The sequence below is a fragment of the Musa acuminata genome, chromosome BXJ2-4, assembly GCF_036884655.1.
Source record: "Musa acuminata AAA Group cultivar baxijiao chromosome BXJ2-4, Cavendish_Baxijiao_AAA, whole genome shotgun sequence".
Taxonomy (NCBI): Eukaryota; Viridiplantae; Streptophyta; class Magnoliopsida; order Zingiberales; family Musaceae; genus Musa; species Musa acuminata.
In genome coordinates this window covers 3,496,966-3,518,676 of record NC_088341.1, presented here as the reverse complement: position 1 = coordinate 3,518,676, position 21,711 = coordinate 3,496,966, and the positions used below count along the sequence as shown (strand labels likewise).

Here is a 21,711-nt window from a genome sequence, read left to right as displayed (position 1 = left end):
ATGTTCCGCATAACTATGTGCATTGAGGTCTTCTGAAGGGACTTGATTCTTCGATCATTTAACTGCACATACAATATTTAACTAAATAGAAAGTATATGTTGTTATGATCATTATAACGGGTGATCTATACAACATAGATATAACGGACGATATATTAAACCATCAAACAGAACTTTGTAGGTGGCATCGGGGCAGGTCTGGAACTAGACGACAGATCCCGTTCGAGTCATCAGTCGCCGCCGCCGCCGCCGCCGCGCCGCCGCTCAGTTGATTAAAGCGAAGAGGAGAACAAGGAAGTCACGAGAAAAGAGGAAGAGAGCAACGGAGCGGAGTAATAGTCGAAGGGGAAATGGTGTTGTGGGAGATGACGGTGATCACCGCCTACTTCTTGGGCCTCAAGCGAACCTACCGGCTCGCTCTCCGAATCCAACGCCGCCTTGTCGGCCCCAATCATCCCAGGACCCGCCAATTCCTCTACAGGTTCTCTTCTTTTACGTTTGTTGTAATCGTTCTTTAGTTTCCTCCGGAAGATTTAAAATGAACTAAAATCTGTTTTTCCCCCCCTCTTTCTGCGGCTATTTCGGAATACCAACCATGTAAGGGATGGCTGTTGATCGATTCTTTTATTATATGAACAAGAAATTTTTTTTAGATTACAATTGTTGTAGTAAAATGATGTCGTCTTTTTGCTTAAAAACCTTGACTTTTGATGGATGGATGGATGTGAATTTAAGGAAGAGTAAGAGATGATGTAAGTGCTTAGTCTTAGCCGTGGTAGTGGTTGATACATGTCCTTAACAATAAGTATTGCTGTAGACGTCGTCTGTTCAGATGCACATTACTTCTTGATGGGTCTCCAACTGAGGTTATCAAATTCTTTGAGACGTATAGTTCGCCAATTATAAGGTTACTCCTGATCATGTAGGTTTCAATTGAGAACACAAGTCTAAGGTTTTACTCCAATAAATTGATCGTGTATTTGAATGTTGGTGTTCGGTGTGAATCCAACAATAGCTATTAAAAGGATTATGGTCAGGTTGAATAAGTGGTGTAGATTTATGCTATGTCATTCTCTGCAAACTTAGGACTCTGCATTTTAGCATTGCTGGGGAGTTCAAATGGTTGAGGGTAGGTTTGGTAGTTAGTATGGGATATGATATAGCCAACCCCTCATTCTGAAAAGGAAATCAAGGAGTGTACATTATGGTCCTTTTGAATGGCCTTGCTGATGACTCATGCTTTCTCTTTAACTTTAAGATGGTAGCAGAATCCTGCAGCTATTAGGATAAGAAATCATTCAGATTCTTTGATACATAATTATTAGACTTTGTTAGGCCTTTCATATTGGTGACAAGTACATCTAAAATTATCAGTAAATTCATCAGTTTAAGAGCCATGCAGTAGTTCAGGGGCACTAGTAATGAGGATTGGTGACATACTGTATTTGATGCTTTTGCTTTTCCAATTGAGTCAAATATGCTTCTTGCAAAATTATATATCTCTAATGGTTGAGGTAACTGCTAATAGGCTTGCTACGATATTTGCATAGAAGATTGTTCTTTCTTGGTCATTCTAGTCATTTTTTGGTTTCAGAGTTGTTAAAGGTTCAGTGCATATTGAGGCTCCAAGCTCTCTTACAAGCTAGGCATGAGGCCAAGGAGAGGCATGCACCTTGGTTAAAGGATGTAAGTTACCAACTTCCTAGTATCCATATTAGAAGTTGGGGACTATAGGATTTGGACACAGGATTCGACTAGTAGTTCAATTGTAGGTCGCTAAGGCCAAATGTACGAGGAAGACATGCTAGACTATACAATGCAAGTTTCAAGATTTTGCTTAGCTGGAGAAAAAGTTGACACCATAAGGTAGAATTCACTATCTGAATCAAATTATGAATATCATTAGGTAGATTTAGCATCGAGAAAGGTTTAGTTTAGTAAACTGTAAAAGAATTTTGTAAAGATCTTAATTGGTTGAAGGGAATATTTTGTAGTCACTTATTTTTCCTTCACAGTTAATATTCCTTTCATCTTCATTACATTTCTTTACTGACCATATAAAATCTCTTTGTTTTAAGATTGTCTTTCCACTTAACAAAATTTATCAATTGCAACATTCTTTTGCTGTTAAATGTTTCTTATGATAAATTTCTTTCAGCAATTTTCTATTATGAAAATTTCCATAGTTAGGGAACCATCACAGGGAATTGACAAGGGCCTGAACTTGAGAAGAAGGTGATGACAGTTTAGGAAAAAGCCTAGCCTCTTCTAGGGCTCCAAACAATTATCACATTAGTGAGAAATAATTTCCAATGTCCATCTTGTCTTACTTCATGGATTCAGTTTGATGGTCATTTCTGAGTTGCAAAATTTACAAGATATTGCCTTTCCTGATAAAATAATTTTTTTTTTTAAAAGCCTAGTTCACTCACTGAGTGGTAAATTAGCCAACTAGATGTTCTTGAAGAAATTGCATAATGTATCATTTGTTTGTTCTAATTGTAAAATCAGGATATTTCTTTCTTCCCAGAAATTAAATTTTTTTCAGGAAGATTTTAATCTCAGCTTTTTGTTGATTCTTGATTTTCACTGCAACAATTAATCTTAATTATTTTCTTGTATAGTAGGGTAAAAGAGGACTGATATTGGTGTATTTTTATTCTTTCGAAAAACGTATTAGTGTATTTAGCAATATAAAAGGAAAACTTGTAAAGTGAGATATTAAGAACAGGACAAGAGTATGAATTGGATATTAAGAATGCCCTGTGTCATTTGAATAATATGCCTTTGATACTGAAGTTCTGGTCCATCTGCAACCTCATTTAATTAAAACCTAGAACATCCAATGAATGATATTGAAGTTCTAGTTTGACAAAATCTTCTAGATGGAATACTGTTCTCCTTTTTCCCCCATTTGATGGTGGCAAGAGTTATTCATATTTTCATTGAAATGCAGTTGTTCAAATTTCCTTGGTCTCTAAGAATGCTATTGAGCATGCTAGCAGGCACTCGCCTTTGTTGTTTGTAGACTATAGGAACTATCTTTATTGTGCCTCTTCTGAATAGTTATTAATCGAAAATCATTTTTATGTCGTATCATAGTTCCCAAGTTTCTCTTTTGCTTTTCTCAGGCGCACACGAAGTGTGTTCGATGTGGCAGTCAAAGTTCACAAAAACATACAGCAAAGGGACAAAGAAGTAGGTAGGAATCTGGGGAACTGGATCCTCCGTTGGCTCCATCGCATGAAACCTTCAGCAGAAATATGTCCACCAGTTCTGGAGGAACCTACCAGCACGAACAACATTTCAAAGCATGCTGCAAGTTCTAGCCAGCCTCTTGGAGCAAAGGAGGCCAACAACAAGGCCCCAAAAAAATCTGATGGACAAGTGCTATTCACTCCCTTGAACTCAAGGTCGACTTCCTTTCCATCCATGTCCATGATGCTGCAGCCGAGAAATTCCATGGACTGGAATTGCCAACAGAGGCACATATCCCGCTCCACACCTTATGGTATATCATTCCAGCAAAGAAGAGGGTTGGCAGGTGTTTTCCGAGATGATATTTCTCAGTGGATGCTGCACTAGTAAGAAGCCGCACCTGTCTCCCCTTCCACCCTACCATGGTCAGCATCCTGTGGCTTAAAACTCCTCTCTACATGATAAATGCCCGGTGGATGATTGAGCAGGGTTACTGTCCATGCTTTCAACAGCAAAAAACATCAAGCAGCAGCTTTCCATTAATATAGACACAACTGGTACCAATTTTTTGATGTTGGTTTTCCTGAAGACATTTTGATCACAGATCATCTGTGAGTTCCTGATCAATCCATTGTTTTTGCTCGGTGAACACAGTCATATGATGTGATACACTCGTTTGCTGCATAGATTTCTGCATCTATTAGTTTCAAGCTCTCATGGTTGCAATTCTCTTCATGTTGGTAAATGCTGATATTTTTCTATAATTGTTTCGTCAAATATATATACCTCTTCTTATTACTACGTCTTAACATTGAATTGTCGGTATCATTCTGGCAAGAACAGCAGGATTTCAGGTACGAACAAAGAGTGTTGCCATTTGGTCTCAAACAGTGACGATCTCTTAAAATTAGGCTCTTAACAGTCTCCTTTCAGTTTGAGATTGAAAGGAAAGTGATGGTCGAGGATGAGACGACAGTAAACGTCAAGCAGATTCTGGTACTTCAACTCACAAGTGGTTGATAGCTCAGTTGGCATCCATGGAGGATGCAACAGTTTCAGATGCCAGTAATGAAGTAGCTGCTTCATCACTTAAATTCTCTATCGAAACATGGATGAAGCTTCTGCTTCTGAGGAGGATTCCTTCGAGCATTCCAAACCTCGCTTCTACAAATTCCGTGAAGTGAGGAGGATCACTTGTCTTGCATATTATGTATTATACTATCATATCAGATTTTGTTTCTACAAATTTTTCGATTAAAGTAACAAATGCTGCCACAATGTGTGACTTAAAAAACCTTGCTTTCTTTTCTTGAGAGCTTTTTCCTCACTTTTAGATTCATTTATCACTTGCTCATCGGGTAGAAAAATAGAAAAAAAAATCAATATAATTATCTACTACACATTAGTAAATAATAATAATAATAATAATAATAATAATAATAATAATAATAATATTTCATTTTTACGATCAACGTAAAACTAAGTTCCCATCACACCTTTTCAGGAATGATGACATGTTCGAACGACGGCACCGCTAGGTCCAAGGAGCACATCGGACACGTGAAGTGCCCGATGAGCCATGGGTTAGTGCACCCGACGAAAACCTATGGCCACGCACCTGGAGGGTGTCGTCGTTGTCAAACTCAGTCAGGCACACAATGCATTCTAGCCCAACCATCCCCTCTCTACCACCTGCGGCTTCGGTGTGCGTCACTACCGACAACATCACCAGCGCGGTCGGGTCAAGCCCCCTTATCATCCGTTGTTAGCATAAAAACCATCTTAAGCTTCTGTTATATAGAAAATAATAATTTTAAAATCTGAAATCAAATAATAATATATCATATTTCTGACATATACCTTTTGATGTCATTCAAAAAGCTTTTATTCATCTGTAAGTGCACCATCTTCGAATCCGAAAGCTATAGCGTTAGTAGAACTAAACTCATATTATTTTTTCTTCTTATCTTCATAGGACCACTATGAACAGTAGACAAAAACAAATGGGAGATGAGAGAAGATCAAATCTGAAAGCTATAGCGATATCGATCTAGAACTAGACGTGTCTTCTCCTCTCTTCTTATCCTTCATAGGACCGCTATGAGCCATGAATTAGGACAAAAGAGAAATAAAAGAAGATATGTAATCTCTCGTTGGCTAGTTTACATGATTAAAGGGAGATAAGAGATCCATAATCTCTCAATAATATCACGTATCCCTATCTCCTCTTATCTGCATATCTACATATTTATGTATATGCCTCCACACTAAATCCCTATGAGGTCTTGTCATTCTGTAGCCTAGAGTAGAGGGTCTAGGATAAGTAATTAGAAGAGTTTCTTCCATCAAGATCATCTCCTAAAGAATCTTACTATAATTAAAAAAATTTTCTATTGATCGATTACCAATCCAATCATATTTATAATATATTTTACCTAATTAGATAAAGTAACATAATCTAATATTCTCCCACTTAACTTATTAATTAGTAAGATCAAAATAAATAAATAAAAGTTTATTTAAAAATAATTTTATTTAATTAGATTCTAAAACTTTGAAAAAATATTTTACATGTGTACATAAATTTTATAACAAAGGCCAATAAGCCTAATAAACATAATACTATATTAAGTCTTATTACCAATGTGAGTCATGGTAAGATAAAAAATAATTAAAATAAAATTTTATTTAAAAATAATTTTATTTAATTAGATTATGAAATAAAAAAAATGTACATATACGTACGAATTTTTATAAAATAGGTTAATAAGTCCAATAAACATAATAATACATTAAGTCTAATAACTAATGTGAGTACAATAATTATATATCATCAATGTCATACTTCATGTATCATAACACTGTTAACCCTTCCGGTTAAAAATGCCCCTTGTAATTTATCTTGTCAAGAAGCTTTTATCTGATCTATGGGTGCACCGTCATCAATCCAAAAGCTCTAGCGATATCAATCTATAAGAAGAATCAAACTCGTCTTCTCCTCTCTTTTTATCATTCACAAGACCGTTTTGAGCAATGAATTACGAACAAATGAGAGATGAGAGAAAATTTATAATCTTTCATTTATATGATTAAGGAGATATAAGAGAAGATATATAATATGTAAAGATAAGAGAAGATATATAATATCTTAATAATGTCACATATCTCTATCTTCTCTTATCTACGTATCCATATATCTATGTCTATGTTTCTGTATGAGTCCATAACAGATGTTGTTATTTGATAGACGAAAACAGAGGTCTAAAATAATTAATTAGAAAAGTCCCTCACATTAAGGTAAAATTCTATTATAATTAGATTTTTTATTGATCAATAATCATAATTAAAATTTAATTAAATCCATAATATATCTTAATACGATATAATCTAATATTTTTTCCTTTCTTTTATCTCTCCTCCTCCTCGTAAGATGAGTAGAGCGGGTGAAGGGAAGAATGAAGAGGAAAGTATCTGCCTCTATAACGAGTCTCGAGTTCCCAGGAGGTTCTATACTTTTATAAACGAAAGATTTAAAATAAATAATTAGAAGCATCGGCTAACTAGCGGGCGAGAATGAAGAGTGAGGTGAGGACCAAAGAGCATCTGACGAAAGAGAAAACATGGGGATGGATTGGTCGACATAGAACAAAGGCTTGCCATAAGGGACGGCCGGAGCCGTCGTCATCGCCGGGGATGGCCGGCGACAGGGCCGTCTCCGGAGAACCAGTCATGGCCGGCGCCATGGTGATAAGCGTCCTACGTTTCGGCGGCGGGATCGTCTCCAAGCGCGGCCCTTAATGGGACCCACTGTCGTCGACCACTAAACCCGCTCGTCGGGCGTGGGTCCCGTCAGGCGCCGGCAGGCCTCAACCAAAACCACACTATGTATGTGCAATGGTGTTTGTGCTGTTGCTGCAGTGGGTAGGCCAGTAAAGACCACAATGGGGCCCGCAACTCCAACAATTAGGAAGGGTACGTAACGGCGGGCGATAAAGCAGGAGGTCACGGACTTCGTCCATCGACACTTGCAAAGAGAGCGACATGCAAGAGTTACCGATGCGTGCCATCTGCCGCTCCTCTTTAATCTCAGCCTTCCACTCACACAACGTTCATCACACATACGACTCCTAAAGCTGCGTCAAAGGATCGAAGTAAGGATCAAGATTAAGATCACGTAACTCTTTGGATGCTGTATGTTCTTCCTTCTTTTGCTTGGAAACGGAGTCGAGCTAAAGGGAATAATAGAAAGTCATTAACTCTATAACAAATAATAAAGTGTGAATTATGCTAAATGACATGAACTCTTGCTCTCAGTTACCAAGACGTAAACAGAAGAAAGAAGAGATTAGGTCGAACACATTGAGGAAAGGCTTGAAACAAACAAATCACTCCAAGGAGACGATGATGCCGTGGGCGATGCTGGCCAACCTGCCGAAATCCTTGTCCACTGCGGCCAAAGTAAAGGATCCCTTGGTATCCTTGAAGGATTCCTCGCACTTGTCCGGCGCGTTGACGGCGCCGCCCACCAACGCCGACGCCCTCGGATAGAGCCGGTTGGAGAGGTTGTCGAGCGCGTCCTTCATGTGCTCGACCGCGTCCCCGTACACGTCCAAGCAAGCGCTGAAGCACCGTTTCACCTTGGGGTTGGTCTCCAGGTCCATCAGCTCCTCGATCTTGGCTTCGGTGCTGGCCGCGTGGTCGACGGCCAGCCTCGTCGCGACCACGGCGATCTCTCGCAGGTCGACGGACCCGGAAAGCGACGTCACCTTGCCGAGCGACTTCACGCAGAAGTCGTAGCCGACGGAGGCCTGCTTGTTGGCGACGAGCTTGCAGGCGTCCTCGACGGTGGCGGGGCTGGTGCAGGTCTGCTGCTGGACGGCCGTGGGGGAGGCACCGGAGGTGGTGAGGAGGACGGCAAGGTAGAGGGAGAAGAGAGGTCTCATCTTGCGGAGAGGTGAGAGGAGAGAAGGAGCTGATGAGGAGAGGAGGAAAGGGTAGAATGAGGTACTTATGAAGAGTGTGGTGGAGACCTCTTCTTTGTGGGGGGAGAGAAGAGCATTGAATCGTTCATAACTAGCGAGTCTAACGTTCGATGAGTGAGGGTGAGAGAGAAGGAATTGAAGCTCGTAGTGGCCACTCATGGACGCCATTTCAGCAAATGCTTGCGCGTGGAAGCAAGTTTCTGATTGGGTTTTAGCTACATAAATGGCACATAATTGCGGTGATCGGTTTCATGGTCGTAATATAATATGATTCGCATGCTTTAGATATTAGTAGTTTAAGAGATAGGAGAAGAGGCAGAAAGACTTAAGTGTATAATTGTATTATTGACTCATATGATATCGCACGAAGTTGGATTGAGAGCTTCGTCGGGCTCGTGATTTAGATGGATTGGGTCAAGCCGAGCTCGGATGGTTCTTTCCATGTGGCCCAATTGAGGGTTCCCATGGGAAGTTATTATCGTTAGCTAATACATGTCGGTTAGCTAACGAGGAAAAATCGATGGATTTTTTTTCTAGTATTTGAGATTTTAATTGTCTCATATATCAATTATTTGGATCAGAAGACTCGAGTAGTGGGGTCTCGATAGGTTTTCTTAGGGCGTACTCGATAAATATTCCTCCAATGCTTAAGTCGATAAAGTTGAAAGAGTTGATGTTTTCAGATAGCCTAAGGGTTAGTTAGCTACGGAGACTAGTGTTGAGCCTTAGGTTACATAACAATCTCATCTGAGTGATATTATTTTTATTTTTGAACTTTAAAATTATTTAATTTTTTGATCATTTTAAGTCATACCTATATCAAAAAAAGAAAGTAAGGTCACATACATCACTATCTGTACATATCTCCTAAAAAAAGTCAATGATATTTTGTAGCTAACATAAAACATGTATGGATTTAAAAAACATAAAGAGAAGAAAATATTCAAATAATTCCTAACACTTTCCAAGATATAATCGAAGATTGTCCATCGATGTGCATGAATTTTGAGACAGATAATAATGATCTCAATATAGGAATTAAAAGATGAAATCCTACCTCAATCATGTGCAAGAGAGATTTATATGAACTTAAGGAACACAAAAAACATATGGAGGCACATTGATTACCAGCATTAATCCGAGTGAGATTTCTCATCCATGGAGAACTTAAGGAGCAAAAGTCATCACATCTCAAGACTTTATCCAAAAATAAATTTTATTTTTTTTATAATTAAACAGTAGCATCATCTAATGCTAAAAATGCCAATTGATTAATCAGCACTATCTAAAATTGTGGTCTATGAATCAGCAAAGGCTCAAACTGAGTTGCAATGGCAAGCAAAATAGGTGGATCAATCAACCACTGTTGTTGCTATCATACCAAGAGTTAGGTGTTGGAATCAATGCAAACAAGGACTGACTTCTTCTTGGGGCTGGTTGAGGAAGAGTTGAATTGAGGTTACACCAAAAATTCATGACGAACAACTCAACACATCATCAAAGTTTTGACATCAAGGAAAGGGGAGAACAAGTAGTTCATGCATTAAAGAATGGGGCTTAGATTCATAGAACAATGTTTGACTAATTCGGTTTGAACTCGATTCTGGTTTAAGCCGAAGTTAAATTTATATTCACTACCTTCCGAGTTTATATTTTGTTATTGATTATCTTCATGGTTCTTTTAATATCAACATCTGATCTTATTTTACGACGAGAAAAGTGGCTTAAATACTATTATTCTTAACGTCAACATCTTCATGCATTATGAGAATGATTCGATATATTTTGTGGGAGGCCATCTCTACTTCTCACATGATAGCAGATGGCGTAGGAGTGCAAGGAACAACTATTACACGGTCAAGCTTGTATGCATGTCGACCTCAACCTAATAAGAGCCAGGAAGAACACAGTACATCCAATGCGTGGCCTAAATAAGACCTCGATTTCAATTATGAGCATCTTTAATTTTGGAAATACTTAAGGATCCAAAGCTTTTGGTGGTCAATTCAAGATATTGGGTGAAGGACCAATCAACGTCGTCCAAATTGTGAATAGCAAAAGGATTATAAATGTGTTCATATGTCAATTCTTTCGTTTCCCCATTAATCACTCCATTGAGAACCACCCAAAACCTATTTATTCAGGGGAAATAAATACAAAACAAAAACGTCGGCAGAAAAATTGTGCATATATAATTTTTTTCGTTATTGAATTTATATTCCACATGTTAGGTTTGAACTATCATATCATGATAGGATAATAAAGAGATTTATTAGTTTGTGATTTATTCACGAGATTGGATGTATGAATATGTTCTTTACGTATAATCATACAACTCGGCTCATATTATTAAGTTATCTTTAAGTAAATCCTATTTTTCCCAGAAAATTTTCACCCATCGCTTCTCTTTTACCACTGGCACATTATTTTCTGGTACTTATCTTTTGATTGAACCTTAATAACCCTTATATAAGGTTATTTTTCTCAAGCGATAGTTCAGATTTTAATTTATATGAAAAGTAAATTATCTTGTTGATGCTATGTTAAGTTAAGTTTTGGTTGTTCAAATTGGATGTTGATTCACTAAGATCTTTCTTTTGCACTTATCTTAAAATGACTTCAACTAATATCATCTTACTCTAATCCAATCGTGTCGAACCCTTAAAATTACATCGGGGTACTTCCGATACTATTCCTTTGATACCTAAGTTAATAAAAACTCAAAGAATTTGAATTATATTCTTAAGAAAGATAGAGTTTGCTTTTGGAATGCACCTAATGAGTTTTTTTATAATAAATTCTGAATATCGTAGATGATATATTTTTGTAGACTTAATTACAATCGCAGTATGTCAAATTTAGGATATAATAATATTTGACCCACTCGACCTTACACTAAGGTGTGATTGCATGATGCTAAGGAGTCAGTCACATAACAATGAGGTGTTAGTTACGTTATAAGATGTGTCAATTACATAATGTCGATCATATGTCTACCCTTATATCATATTGTAATCAAGTTTTTGATGGTATAACGAATCCCTAATCGATGTGCCCTAACAATGCCGAAACCAAGTATGTCAATTAGATATTTAATAGATGGAATGATTAACTTTCACTATAGAATGATTTGTCTGAAACAATGACATCCATGCTTAGAACACATAATAGATTGTGTAGTTCATCATTATTTGGTTGATGCAGCTGTGTACGTGGGACCGGAGATAGATTCAAAAAATGATATGACTATTTAGGGTAAATGTTCATGTAATGGATTATATTCTATTTTTTCTTTTAGTCTAACTCTATTAAAAGAATATTCATGTATAAAATGGACACCAAAAATAGGACTAGTCTCGTCTTGCTAAACATTAAATGAGCCCGATAATATATATTAGATTTGATCTATGACTTAGTGGATCTAATCAATTTGATCAAGCTGGTCGTAGATTATAAGATCTTCAAAGTAGAAGAATATGACGCAATTATTATACTTAAGAGATCAAACAATGAGGACATTTTGACATCAACTAGATTGAATTGAACAGTCGTTCCAGGAGATTCACAACTCTCCTAACCAGAACTGAAATGACAATGACACCTTTGGTGATGATGATGATGATGATAACAACAGAAACCAAACACACACCGGTGTGCCAGTAGTTTCGCTCCAGTTTGACCGATCTCTCATCTTCGAGATCAAGGATGAGTTCTCTTCGAGTTCAAGGGTCACACGCAATGACAGTAATAGCATTCAATGATGAAGTTCTACCTTTTGAGATTTATTTACAGGTGTTTAAATCTTTACATATTATAGATTTTATTTGTTTCTCAAGATTTAAGTAGTATATATATATATATATATATATATATATATATATATATATTTGATATAGGGGAAGGCAATTTACTTGGTGGTTTGCAAAGATTAGGAAAAATTAAAAGAGTTTATTATATAAATAAATATATCATGTATCGCAAGATTTTGACATGAGATATGAAGACAATTTTAGTGGTCGTATAGCGTTTGTATAGCGAGAAAAAAATTTAAAGGTTTATATGAGAAAATGTACAAGAGCCTTAGCCTACGTTTAATCTAAAAAAAAATCTTGTAATTCATGATTCTCATATAGTAACAGTCATGAGTGTTTTCTTTATCAATTTTATTTATTTATTTTATTAATTGTTCTTTTCGTATAAAAGTATTCTTCCCCTCACCTATAAGATTTTATTGTATGCAATCTTGTTCCATGGCATTCCTCCTATACAACAATGATCTAAAAAAATATCAATTTAAAATCATAAATAAATTGCTAGGTAATTATGCAAGTAATTTTAGATCTTGGACATTAATCAATAATTTTTTTATTATTGTTGCAAATAATATTGATGTCTTATATCATTGTAAATTATTGGATTAAACAGAACCATTTTCCTCCCAAGTAGGCACACATTGTGATAGGGCGTATTTTGGGTCCATCACCGCCGATGTCACACGCTAGGTCAGAATCCGTATTAAGCCGTTGCTCAGCACATCTTGGGAATCCTGAGACGGTGTCGCCCCTAAGACACGACAAGTCGGAATCCGTACCAAGGCACACTTTGGCACGTCCGCCATGCCAACCCATGTACGACCGACCCTCGGACGATAGTATAAAGACCTCTGGCCGACGTCCTGACATGGACTTAGCTGGTTTTGCCTAAGTCGTGCGACACCCTTGCGTGTCCGTCCGCAAAGGTCAGCCTCCCCAAAGACTCCCATTGTCCCTTAGGACCAACAAAAGAGAGAACAGGCAAGAGAGAACACCTCAATTGGGATCCACAAGCAAACATGTCCGAAAAACACTTCATAGACAATGCAAATTACAAACAGACTTTACAAGCTCTGAACAGTGGCACAACAAAGGGTAAAATAGTCCATTACAGACCGAAAAGCTCTCGCACGTGTCCACATGACACAACCTTTATTTACAAGCCTAAAGAGGCCACCAACCCAACTAAAGTGGGACTATTAAGCCTTCGGCCGCCCCTCTACATTTTGTACAAGGCATGAACATGCCAACAGACACGGACAAATATAAGCATTACATCAAACATCCTGTTTCAAAGTTTGTCCGTGACATTCTCCCCCACTTATCCCTTCGACGTCCTCGTCGAAGCCTTTGTGAACACTGCAACTCTTTGCCTTTGCTGAGTCTTCAATCTTCCGCTCCAGCTGCAATGCGCCTCCTGGCTCCCAGCTGCTCTCCGCTGCTGTTTTTGAGTAGTCGAACCTTTGATCCGCCATGCTGCTTCAACTCGCCAATGACTCTGACTCTGGTGTGGGGTTGGCTGAGTTGTGTTTATCCTCGTTGATTCCTGCGGATCCACCAAATGAAGGAAAAGACCATCCTTACCGCGCCAGTCTCTCAAAATTTTCACATGCTGCCTAAACTGGGTGGATGCTTGTTGGAGCTTTAACGAGCATCGCCTCGCAAACTTCTGAAGTTTTGGGTCCTTCCTCCACAAAATCTGCTCATTGACTCTTCTTTCAGTTAGTTGTCACATCCAAGTAGGTTCGCATCACTTCCGCTTTCGATTGGCATTTCGTTGGGAAATGAGGCGGACAATCTACTCTCAGTAGCACTGATCACCGTTGGTGAGGGTTTGACAACTATTGTCTTCCATTATCTTCGAAGGGTCTTTGAACTTGTGCAGAGCTCCTCTGCTGGATAGATAAGAGAATTGGGGTACTCGGTTTCGCCCATCCTCTTAAGAGTTGAGAAGGCAAAGGTTACTTGACTTCGCCCGCCTCCTCGAGGTTGTACTTCACGCATCGAGCTGGTTACTAGTCTTCGCCTGCTCTTTGCTCACACTTCTGAAGCACTTGAAGTGTTTGCACTCCTTGCATTGAGTTAGTTACTGTGATTCACCTTCTCAAAGCCATTGAACTTCTGGAATGCAGGAAGTTTCCACCCCAACTTGGAGTAATTCTCTGATAGATGAGGTCACCTCTGGGATTGTACCGTCTTCTCCATCAACCCTGCCGCCTACTCCACTGAGTAGCAAAGGTACAGCACCGCGTACTGCCTGCTTCGTTCCTTGGTCGTGCACTCTTGCATGACCCGAAGTCCTTCACTTACGGCTATCTTGATGAGAAACTTGTAGACACCGGTCTTACGAAGTTTCTTGGCCTCTGCCCTTCAGCCTTGTCTCGGTACTTGGAGATTGCCTCTGCATGCTCCATCTCCTCGGTCCCTTTCACGACCAAGCGCTCTCCCTCCGTGAGAGCAAGGGATCAATGACTTTGACGGAAGTCCCGCCTCTGCGGTACCATGGCGCTGCCATGCCCATGGCCCTACTATCCGTCGCCTCGCATCTGAATCCCTTTCTTCACGATCAGTAGATATGTCTCCGTGGCACTCCTCTGAGTCCCTCTGGACTCGTCGTCGCTTCCTCGCCCCTTTCGACCCCCTGCTTCAACACCTCTGTGTTCTCCAAGCAGTCTGTTTGGTCGATGGAAAGACAGACTGCAACTCCCATGCATGGCCTCTGCCATCACTTTGTAGGGTTTGCACCGATTCTGCTCTCCTTAGCTTCCTTGGTAGCAACGTTCGCTTACTCGACCTTATCCTCTGACTTGTCGGGCTCCCTTAAGAGAATATGAGCTCTGGAGCAGTCCAACTCTCCAGCTGCTTCGATCATACCTCTGCATGATCAAGTCCCTCCCATGGAACTCACTGGTACTTGCATTCGAACTTTTCCCTTGGTGGAACCCAGCCCCCATATGCTGATGACCAAGGTTTTCATCCGATGCAAAATTCGGTGCACGCCCGGAAGACCCGCCTCTGTAGTACCATGGCCTTCACTCCTTGAATCCATAGCCCTTCTTGCCGTCGTGTTGTTCACCGAAGTGGAGCTCCCAGTAGCTCCCGATCATACCTCCATATGATCTCATCCCTCACGGGACCCCGTCGTGTGTATCGCATTGCCACGAACTGTTCCACCACGATCCGCTGCACCATGTCGCCTCCTGGTGACATCCCCATTGCATTCTGATCCTTGGGGAATAAACTCGAATTGTGAACCCTCCATGTGTGGCCTCTGCCAATACATCGCAGGGTCTCTTCCACCTTCGATTTTGTTCGCTCCTTTGGCAATCGATCTTCATCCACCCACTCTTGGGTCACACCTAGATGAAGCACCGCTCTAGGACAGTCCGTCGCCTAGTAGCTCCCGAAGTCCATCGACTTCACTGTAATTTGTGCACCATTGTCTGGATCCTAGGCCTCTGCCCCTACCGGCACAATCTCCGCTGCGCACCGCTTCCTTCATAGCAACTCGAATGGCAACACTGTGGCATATTCTTCAAGAGTACCCGCCTCTGCGTCCTCTTGCCCCGTGCTAAGGCCTTCTGAACCCAACTTCGCCTCCGCGAATTGAGTCGCCTTAGTTCCTCCATCAAATGCTTCTCCGAGATAAGGTGCATGTGCCCCGAAGCTCCCTTCGTCTTTGGCACCATGCAAGATGAGTCCACTCCGTCAGAATGAAGGACCCATGGAACAACATGATCCTACTCTTGCCTCTGCAAGAGTTCATGTCCTTGACCTCTGTCTAAGAAAAGCACTGTGCCTCTGCTCCATGTTCCAACTTCTATGCTGGCTCCCTTCATGCGGCTTGGGTACTTCGCCAAGTTACACCCAAGTTGCTTCGCTCCTCGTTTTTGCATTGAGTCGATGGTGGCCCTCGTGCCCACCATTCCACGGGTCAGCCCTCCCTTGAGTCCGATCTCCACATCGACTCCAAGTGTGCCTTCATTTAAGTTGCTTCAGGTCGCTCCCCCACTTGATCTCGCAATGCATCCACCAATGCATTCTCTCGAGCGAGATCATGCGCCGACTCCTCGCCGCTTGCTCAGTCCATCGAGCTTCGTGGAGTTGTTGTTTGTTGAGGTACTCCTCCTCAACATGTGAAGTCCGTCTCACATGATTCTCCCTTTGGAGAGCTGAGACTTATCCCTCCTGGATAACTGTCCCATTGGAGCAACATCTCTCTTCGTTTCGGAGACCACCATCCCCTTGGACTACTCCGATCTGCTGAACAAACTGTGCATTGTTCTGCCTCCTGCAAACGCACTTGCTAGATTGCGACTCCCCGTCAATACAGCCCCCACTGCACCCCTCAAGGCCTAGCAACATGCTGAACTCGTTGCACACTTCAGCCTCCTACGGACGTATCCTTCACATGCCGAAGAGAAAGTTTCAATGCTCCATGGCGCCGAGTCTCGGCCGCCTTGGGATGGCCACGAACATTCCGTCGTCCGCATACAAGCCCATGCATGAGTACCAAATTCTTCGAGTTAGCAATTCCCCTCACCTCTGTGAGCTTTGCATAACTCTTTTGGTCGTTGAGCAACTCATTCCACCTTGGATGGTTTCATTCTTGCCAAGCGCCTCGCTTGCCTAGAGCACCATCAAGTATAGTTGTCAACGTTGAGCCATAGCTCAAACTCAGCCATCCCAACCTTTGTGCGCTCCAAATTCTTCCAAGCTTGCCTGTTCTCGTGGTGCCTCTTGCGCGAAGGGTTGGCCATTCCTGTGAATGCCAATCTCAGATGCCCGCTCCTCTGAGCGACTCTTTTCCCTATATCTCCATGCCCATTTTCCCCCAAACGGTCGCGCGTGTGCTGACTGCCCTCAATGCAGCCCCGCTAGGTCCCCCACGTTTGCATGCTAAGTGTTTCTATGAGTGCTTGTCCCGCTCTGATACCATATGACACGGACTTAGCTGGTTTTGCCTAAGTCGTGCGGCACCCTTGCGTGTCCGTCCGCAAAGGTCAGCCTCCCCAAAGACTCCCATTGTCCCTTAGGACCAACAAAAGAGAGAACAGGCAAGAGAGAACGCCTCAATTGGGATCCACAAGCAAACATGTCCGAAAAACACTTCATAGACAATGCAAATTACAAACAGACTTTACAAGCTCTGAACAGTGGCACAACAAAGGGTAAAATGGTCCATTACAGACCGAAAAGCTCTCGCACGTGTCCACATGACACAACCTTTATTTACAAGCCTAAAGAGGCCACCAACCCAACTAAAGTGGGACTATTAAGCCTTCGGCCGCCCCTCTACATTCTGTACAAGGCATGAACATGCCAACAGACACGGACAAATATAAGCATTACATCAAACATCTTGTTTCAAAGTTTGTCCGTGACAGTCCGACCCAGGGGAAAAAAAAAAAGGGAGACAACTGACTTACTCGTCGGAGGGGCCAAAGTCGGGGATCACCCGACGAAGGCTATTTTTGCAGGAAGGCAACCCAACCTCGGGAGTCGTGGACTGGCGCCCCGTGGCAAGCCATCGACCAACCCACCCCTTGATTCAAGGATCTAGTCGGCTCCGACAACCAGCTCAATCGGCAGGAGGCTCCTGACATCGACCTGTGGACCTAGTCGTGCTGACTCATCAGTCACGACATATTTGTTCACCAACACACTATACTAGCTTAAATACAACCTTTGATGGTAAAGCAAATTGTGGTCGAAGACATGGGTTTGCAAAGCCATCGTGATGCTTATTAATGTGATTAGGTCGTCAAATGGACGCTCTACCTGTCATCCAAATTCATGTCCCACTCGAGCAAAATGATACTGCATAGTCCATTGTCGATCGAACCCCGCCACCTAATTAATGCAGATGACTCCAAGCATGCCAGGAACTGTGTGGGTCATCATCAGCCATGCAAGCAAATCAAGAGACGTGTGTAACACGCAGCGTATACTCTTCGACAGTCTTACATGCTCGAGATTAACATCTACACAGCAAGGGAGCTCTATGATTTGGACACGAATTATTATTAATATTAAGATGGAGGGATAAGAAATCTTAATAAAAGAAAAGGTCATATAATTAATTTTATATGATGAAGAACTTGATTTTCTCCATAGATTGTTGAATCACATTAATTTTACATTGACTTTTTGATGTATTATTAATCATAAATCTTTGAATATTTTTTAGTTTTTCAGTTCTCCTCTACCTGTCAACAGTAAAGGGGAAGAGAAAGTGATGGCGATGTCAGCCAAGGCAAAGACTCTCTCGTGTTGTGGTGCAGCAAAGGGAGGAAGAAACAGTAGCAGTAAGTTGGAAGAAGTTGAGGGTGTTTAGGTAGTAACTCGCTGCTCATTTAGTGCTGAGAGTGTGTTCCGTCCAATGATCTTTGCAGTCTGCTTTACCGTCTCACAAGTTCTTCAAGGTCGGGCCGGCCATATGAAGACAATTAATATACTAGGAGAGAGAGGACCACTCGGCGCTAGATTACGAAATGTCAGATAATTATCAGGTAAGACCCAGAGAAAGTAATTTACCGATGAAAATGCCGGAAATGAATGAGATAGAGGACCAAGGTGTGAGGTTTGTTCGGGCATCAGACACCGGCCCCAAAAGGACAATCTACTTTAATACACGCTTTAATGAGGATTAGTTGGGACGGAGGACCACATCTCTCTCTCTCTCTCTCTCTCTAGTATCAAAAATATCTTGAATCCCAATCTCTTGTTCCTTCTTCTGATCAAATTGTGAAGAAGGGCAACAGAAGCCATCTGAGAAAAGAAGCATCGAGTGGAGGAGAGAGAAGGAAGGGAAAGAAGATCTCGTGGTAGGAGCCAAAGGGAGAAGAGATGTGTTGAGTGTTGTAGTAATAAGGAGGGGAGAGAGGAAGGAGTCGGAGAGGTTTACATGTCAGTCAGAGTTAAGGAAGCGATATCTTACGTACTGTTTTCCTTTTCCTCCCCTTGCTTCTTCTCTTCTTTCCTTGTAGTTCGAAGAGAACTATGATCTTTCATTCAGAATAATCTAACTTGTTGTAGAGGAGACACGCAAAGGTTGAGATCTGTTTATGAATCATCCGTAGAATTTCTTCATCATGGCTCAGGAATACAGTCAGTTCTTGCTGGGAATCAATCCCTTGATACAGGGCTTGGAGCATAACCATGAGCTCTTGGGCATCCAATCAGGCGTGGAGATGCTGGGGGTTCCATCCAAGCGCCAGGGTTCTCACTTCATGAAGAACTTCGTCCACCGAAGCCTCCCCGAATCGTCCAACGGGAACTTTGGGATGGGGTCTGCAGTGAGCACATGGCCGGTGGATGATTCCTCGTCGATCCCCCTTTTTAATTGCCAAGAGGGCGAGCAACTTGACAGGAAGCTTTCCTTGTCCCACTTCAGTGTGAAGTCTCCTGATGGAATCGGGCTGCCCGACTCCTTGCAGCAGCAGCAGCTCTTCGTGCATGCGAGGAGGGAGCACTACTTGAAGAAATCCAAGTACCTAAAACCAACACAGGAGCTTCTGAGTGAATTCTGTAACATACAGGAAGGACATAACTCAAAGGAGGGACCCAAACAGGGAAGCCGCCGGGAGGAAGGGGACCCTTCTTCGTGGCAACAGTCTCTATACTCCATGAACCATTTGGAGCTCCATAAGTTGAAGGCAAAGCTCTTTTCCATGCTAGAAGAGGTAGGTCGCTTCTTCCTTTTTCTTCTTCTTATCATTGATTGTGATCTCTACATCAGTTATTATGATCTTAGTGATCCAATTAATTCGTCTAAGAACTGGAAACTGTGAGGCTCGATCATGTGGGACTGCACAATTAAATGGATCCCACCATGCTTCTCAAAGTACATCTACTACTAGTTTCTTCTCTGAAGAATTGCTTTACTCCTATGATGTGTTATTTCTATTAGTACTACTCTTTTGTGCCTCTAAATTGCGTCGCCGATTTGGATTCAGGTGGACAGGAGGTACAGAAAATATTGTGAGCAGATGAAGGCCGTGGTCTCATCGTTCGAGACGATGGCCGGGGAAGGAGCAGCTGATGTCTACTCAACGCTGGCGTCCAAGGCTATGTCGAGACACTTCAGGCGCCTCAAGGACGGCATCGTGGACCAGATCAACGCGGTGAAGAAGGCGATGGGGGAGACGGACCCGAGTGCACCAGGAGGAACCCGAGCGGAAACACCACGGCTGAAGCTGCTCGACCAGTGCATTCGACAGCAGAAAGCACTGCAGCACGGCATGGTGCAGCAGCTGCCATGGCGGCCGCAGAGAGGCCTCCCCGAACGCTCTGTCTCTATTCTTCGAGCTTGGCTCTTCGAGCATTTCCTTCACCCGTTAGTCCTCAAACCCTTAAATCGCTCATTCTCTGCTGATGATAGATGATGAAGTTCTAATGTCTTCCTTATCCTACTCTGTCTTCCCTCTCTCACTAGCCTTATTAGTTGTGCTTAATCGAGAGAAAAAATCTGGAACATTTGTTCTCAGGTATCCAAGCGATGTTGACAAGGTCATATTAGCTCGGAAAGCTGGACTGTCACGAAGCCAGGTACATCTACATGCATTTCTTTTGGTTTTCCTTTTCTGTTGATGCCACATTATAAGTGCATATTCATCAGCATCTGTGCATGGTTTGGATTGCAGGTCTCCAATTGGTTCATAAATGCAAGGGTGAGGATATGGAAGCCAATGGTGGAGGAGATGTACTCGGAGGAGATGAAGGAACTGGACGCCAAGTCCAACCAAAACCCTAACCCTAACTCTGCCCTCAGCCTTGTCCATAAGCCTTTCCTCAACGACTCGGAATCACTCTCATCGATCATAAATAGCAGTCACCATGGAGTTCATCAACCTCAGCAGCAGCGGGTCTCCGGCGCAGACCACTTTGGAGTCGTCGACTACGACGTCTTCTCCTCCTACGGCAACTTTGCGAGTGACGACTTGAGGAGGAGCGTGTCGTTGACGCTGGGGCTACAGCAGCACAACGGAGGAGGCATGAGCTTATCCTTCTCTGCAGCCTCTCAACAGCCCCTTCACCATGGCCGACAGGGTGAGCTCTCCATGTTAGATGGGGAGGCACAAGGCGTTCCCCGCAGGACCTTGATGGGGACTCAATTGCTGCATGATTTGGCAGGATAGAAAGAGGAGGAGAGTACTACAATATGTTGTTGAGGCTAACTGAGAGCAAGAATCGATTCACTGCAAGTAGTATAGATTATATATATGGATCGTATCGATTGATCCTTACATGTTAATGCCAGTGATTAGGCAGGCCGACGTTGACTATTCTTATACATGCATATCTCTTTTGACATTTGGAGATTCACTTACAAGAAATCACTGTCTTATGTTTATATTTACATTAGCATCATATTGATCGATACGATTAGGCTTTGTGGTTTCATGCAACTTTTCATTGTGTCTATGTTCCTTTTTCTCCATCCTATACGTACATTTTGGTTTCTTTAAGCTTAGTGCATGGTGATGGTTTGTTTCTCTGCCTCTCCACCTTCACTTTCATTTCTTTTCTTGGCCTTTAGCCATTTCACAGCTTCACTTGGGCATACATGAAGCTAACAACCAGAATCGAAATCGATCGATGATTCTACGATTCTACAATTCTAGAACCAAACTTCTAGAGGTTCTAAAACCTACTACAAACGGAACCGAAGCTGACGATTCTGATTCGATTTCGAAAATAAAAATATAAGATTAAAC

The 21,711-nt window shown here is 41.8% G+C and overlaps 2 protein-coding genes across 2 annotated transcripts; both read left to right on the top strand.

Annotated features, from left to right (window-relative positions):
- Positions 1–173: 173 nt before the first annotated feature.
- LOC103980597 (uncharacterized) lies at positions 174–3,933 on the top strand. Its single transcript, XM_009397035.3, has 2 exons — positions 174–481; positions 3,132–3,933. The coding sequence occupies exons 1-2, from the start codon at positions 351–353 to the stop codon at positions 3,583–3,585; spliced, it is 585 nt and encodes a 194-aa protein (XP_009395310.2). The 5' UTR covers positions 174–350; the 3' UTR covers positions 3,586–3,933.
- A 14,736-nt stretch (positions 3,934–18,669) lies between these two features.
- LOC103980596 (homeobox protein BEL1 homolog) lies at positions 18,670–21,307 on the top strand. Its single transcript, XM_009397034.3, has 4 exons — positions 18,670–19,677; positions 19,951–20,330; positions 20,482–20,542; positions 20,638–21,307. The coding sequence occupies exons 1-4, from the start codon at positions 19,087–19,089 to the stop codon at positions 21,130–21,132; spliced, it is 1,527 nt and encodes a 508-aa protein (XP_009395309.2). The 5' UTR covers positions 18,670–19,086; the 3' UTR covers positions 21,133–21,307.
- The last annotated feature ends 404 nt before the right edge of the window (positions 21,308–21,711 follow it).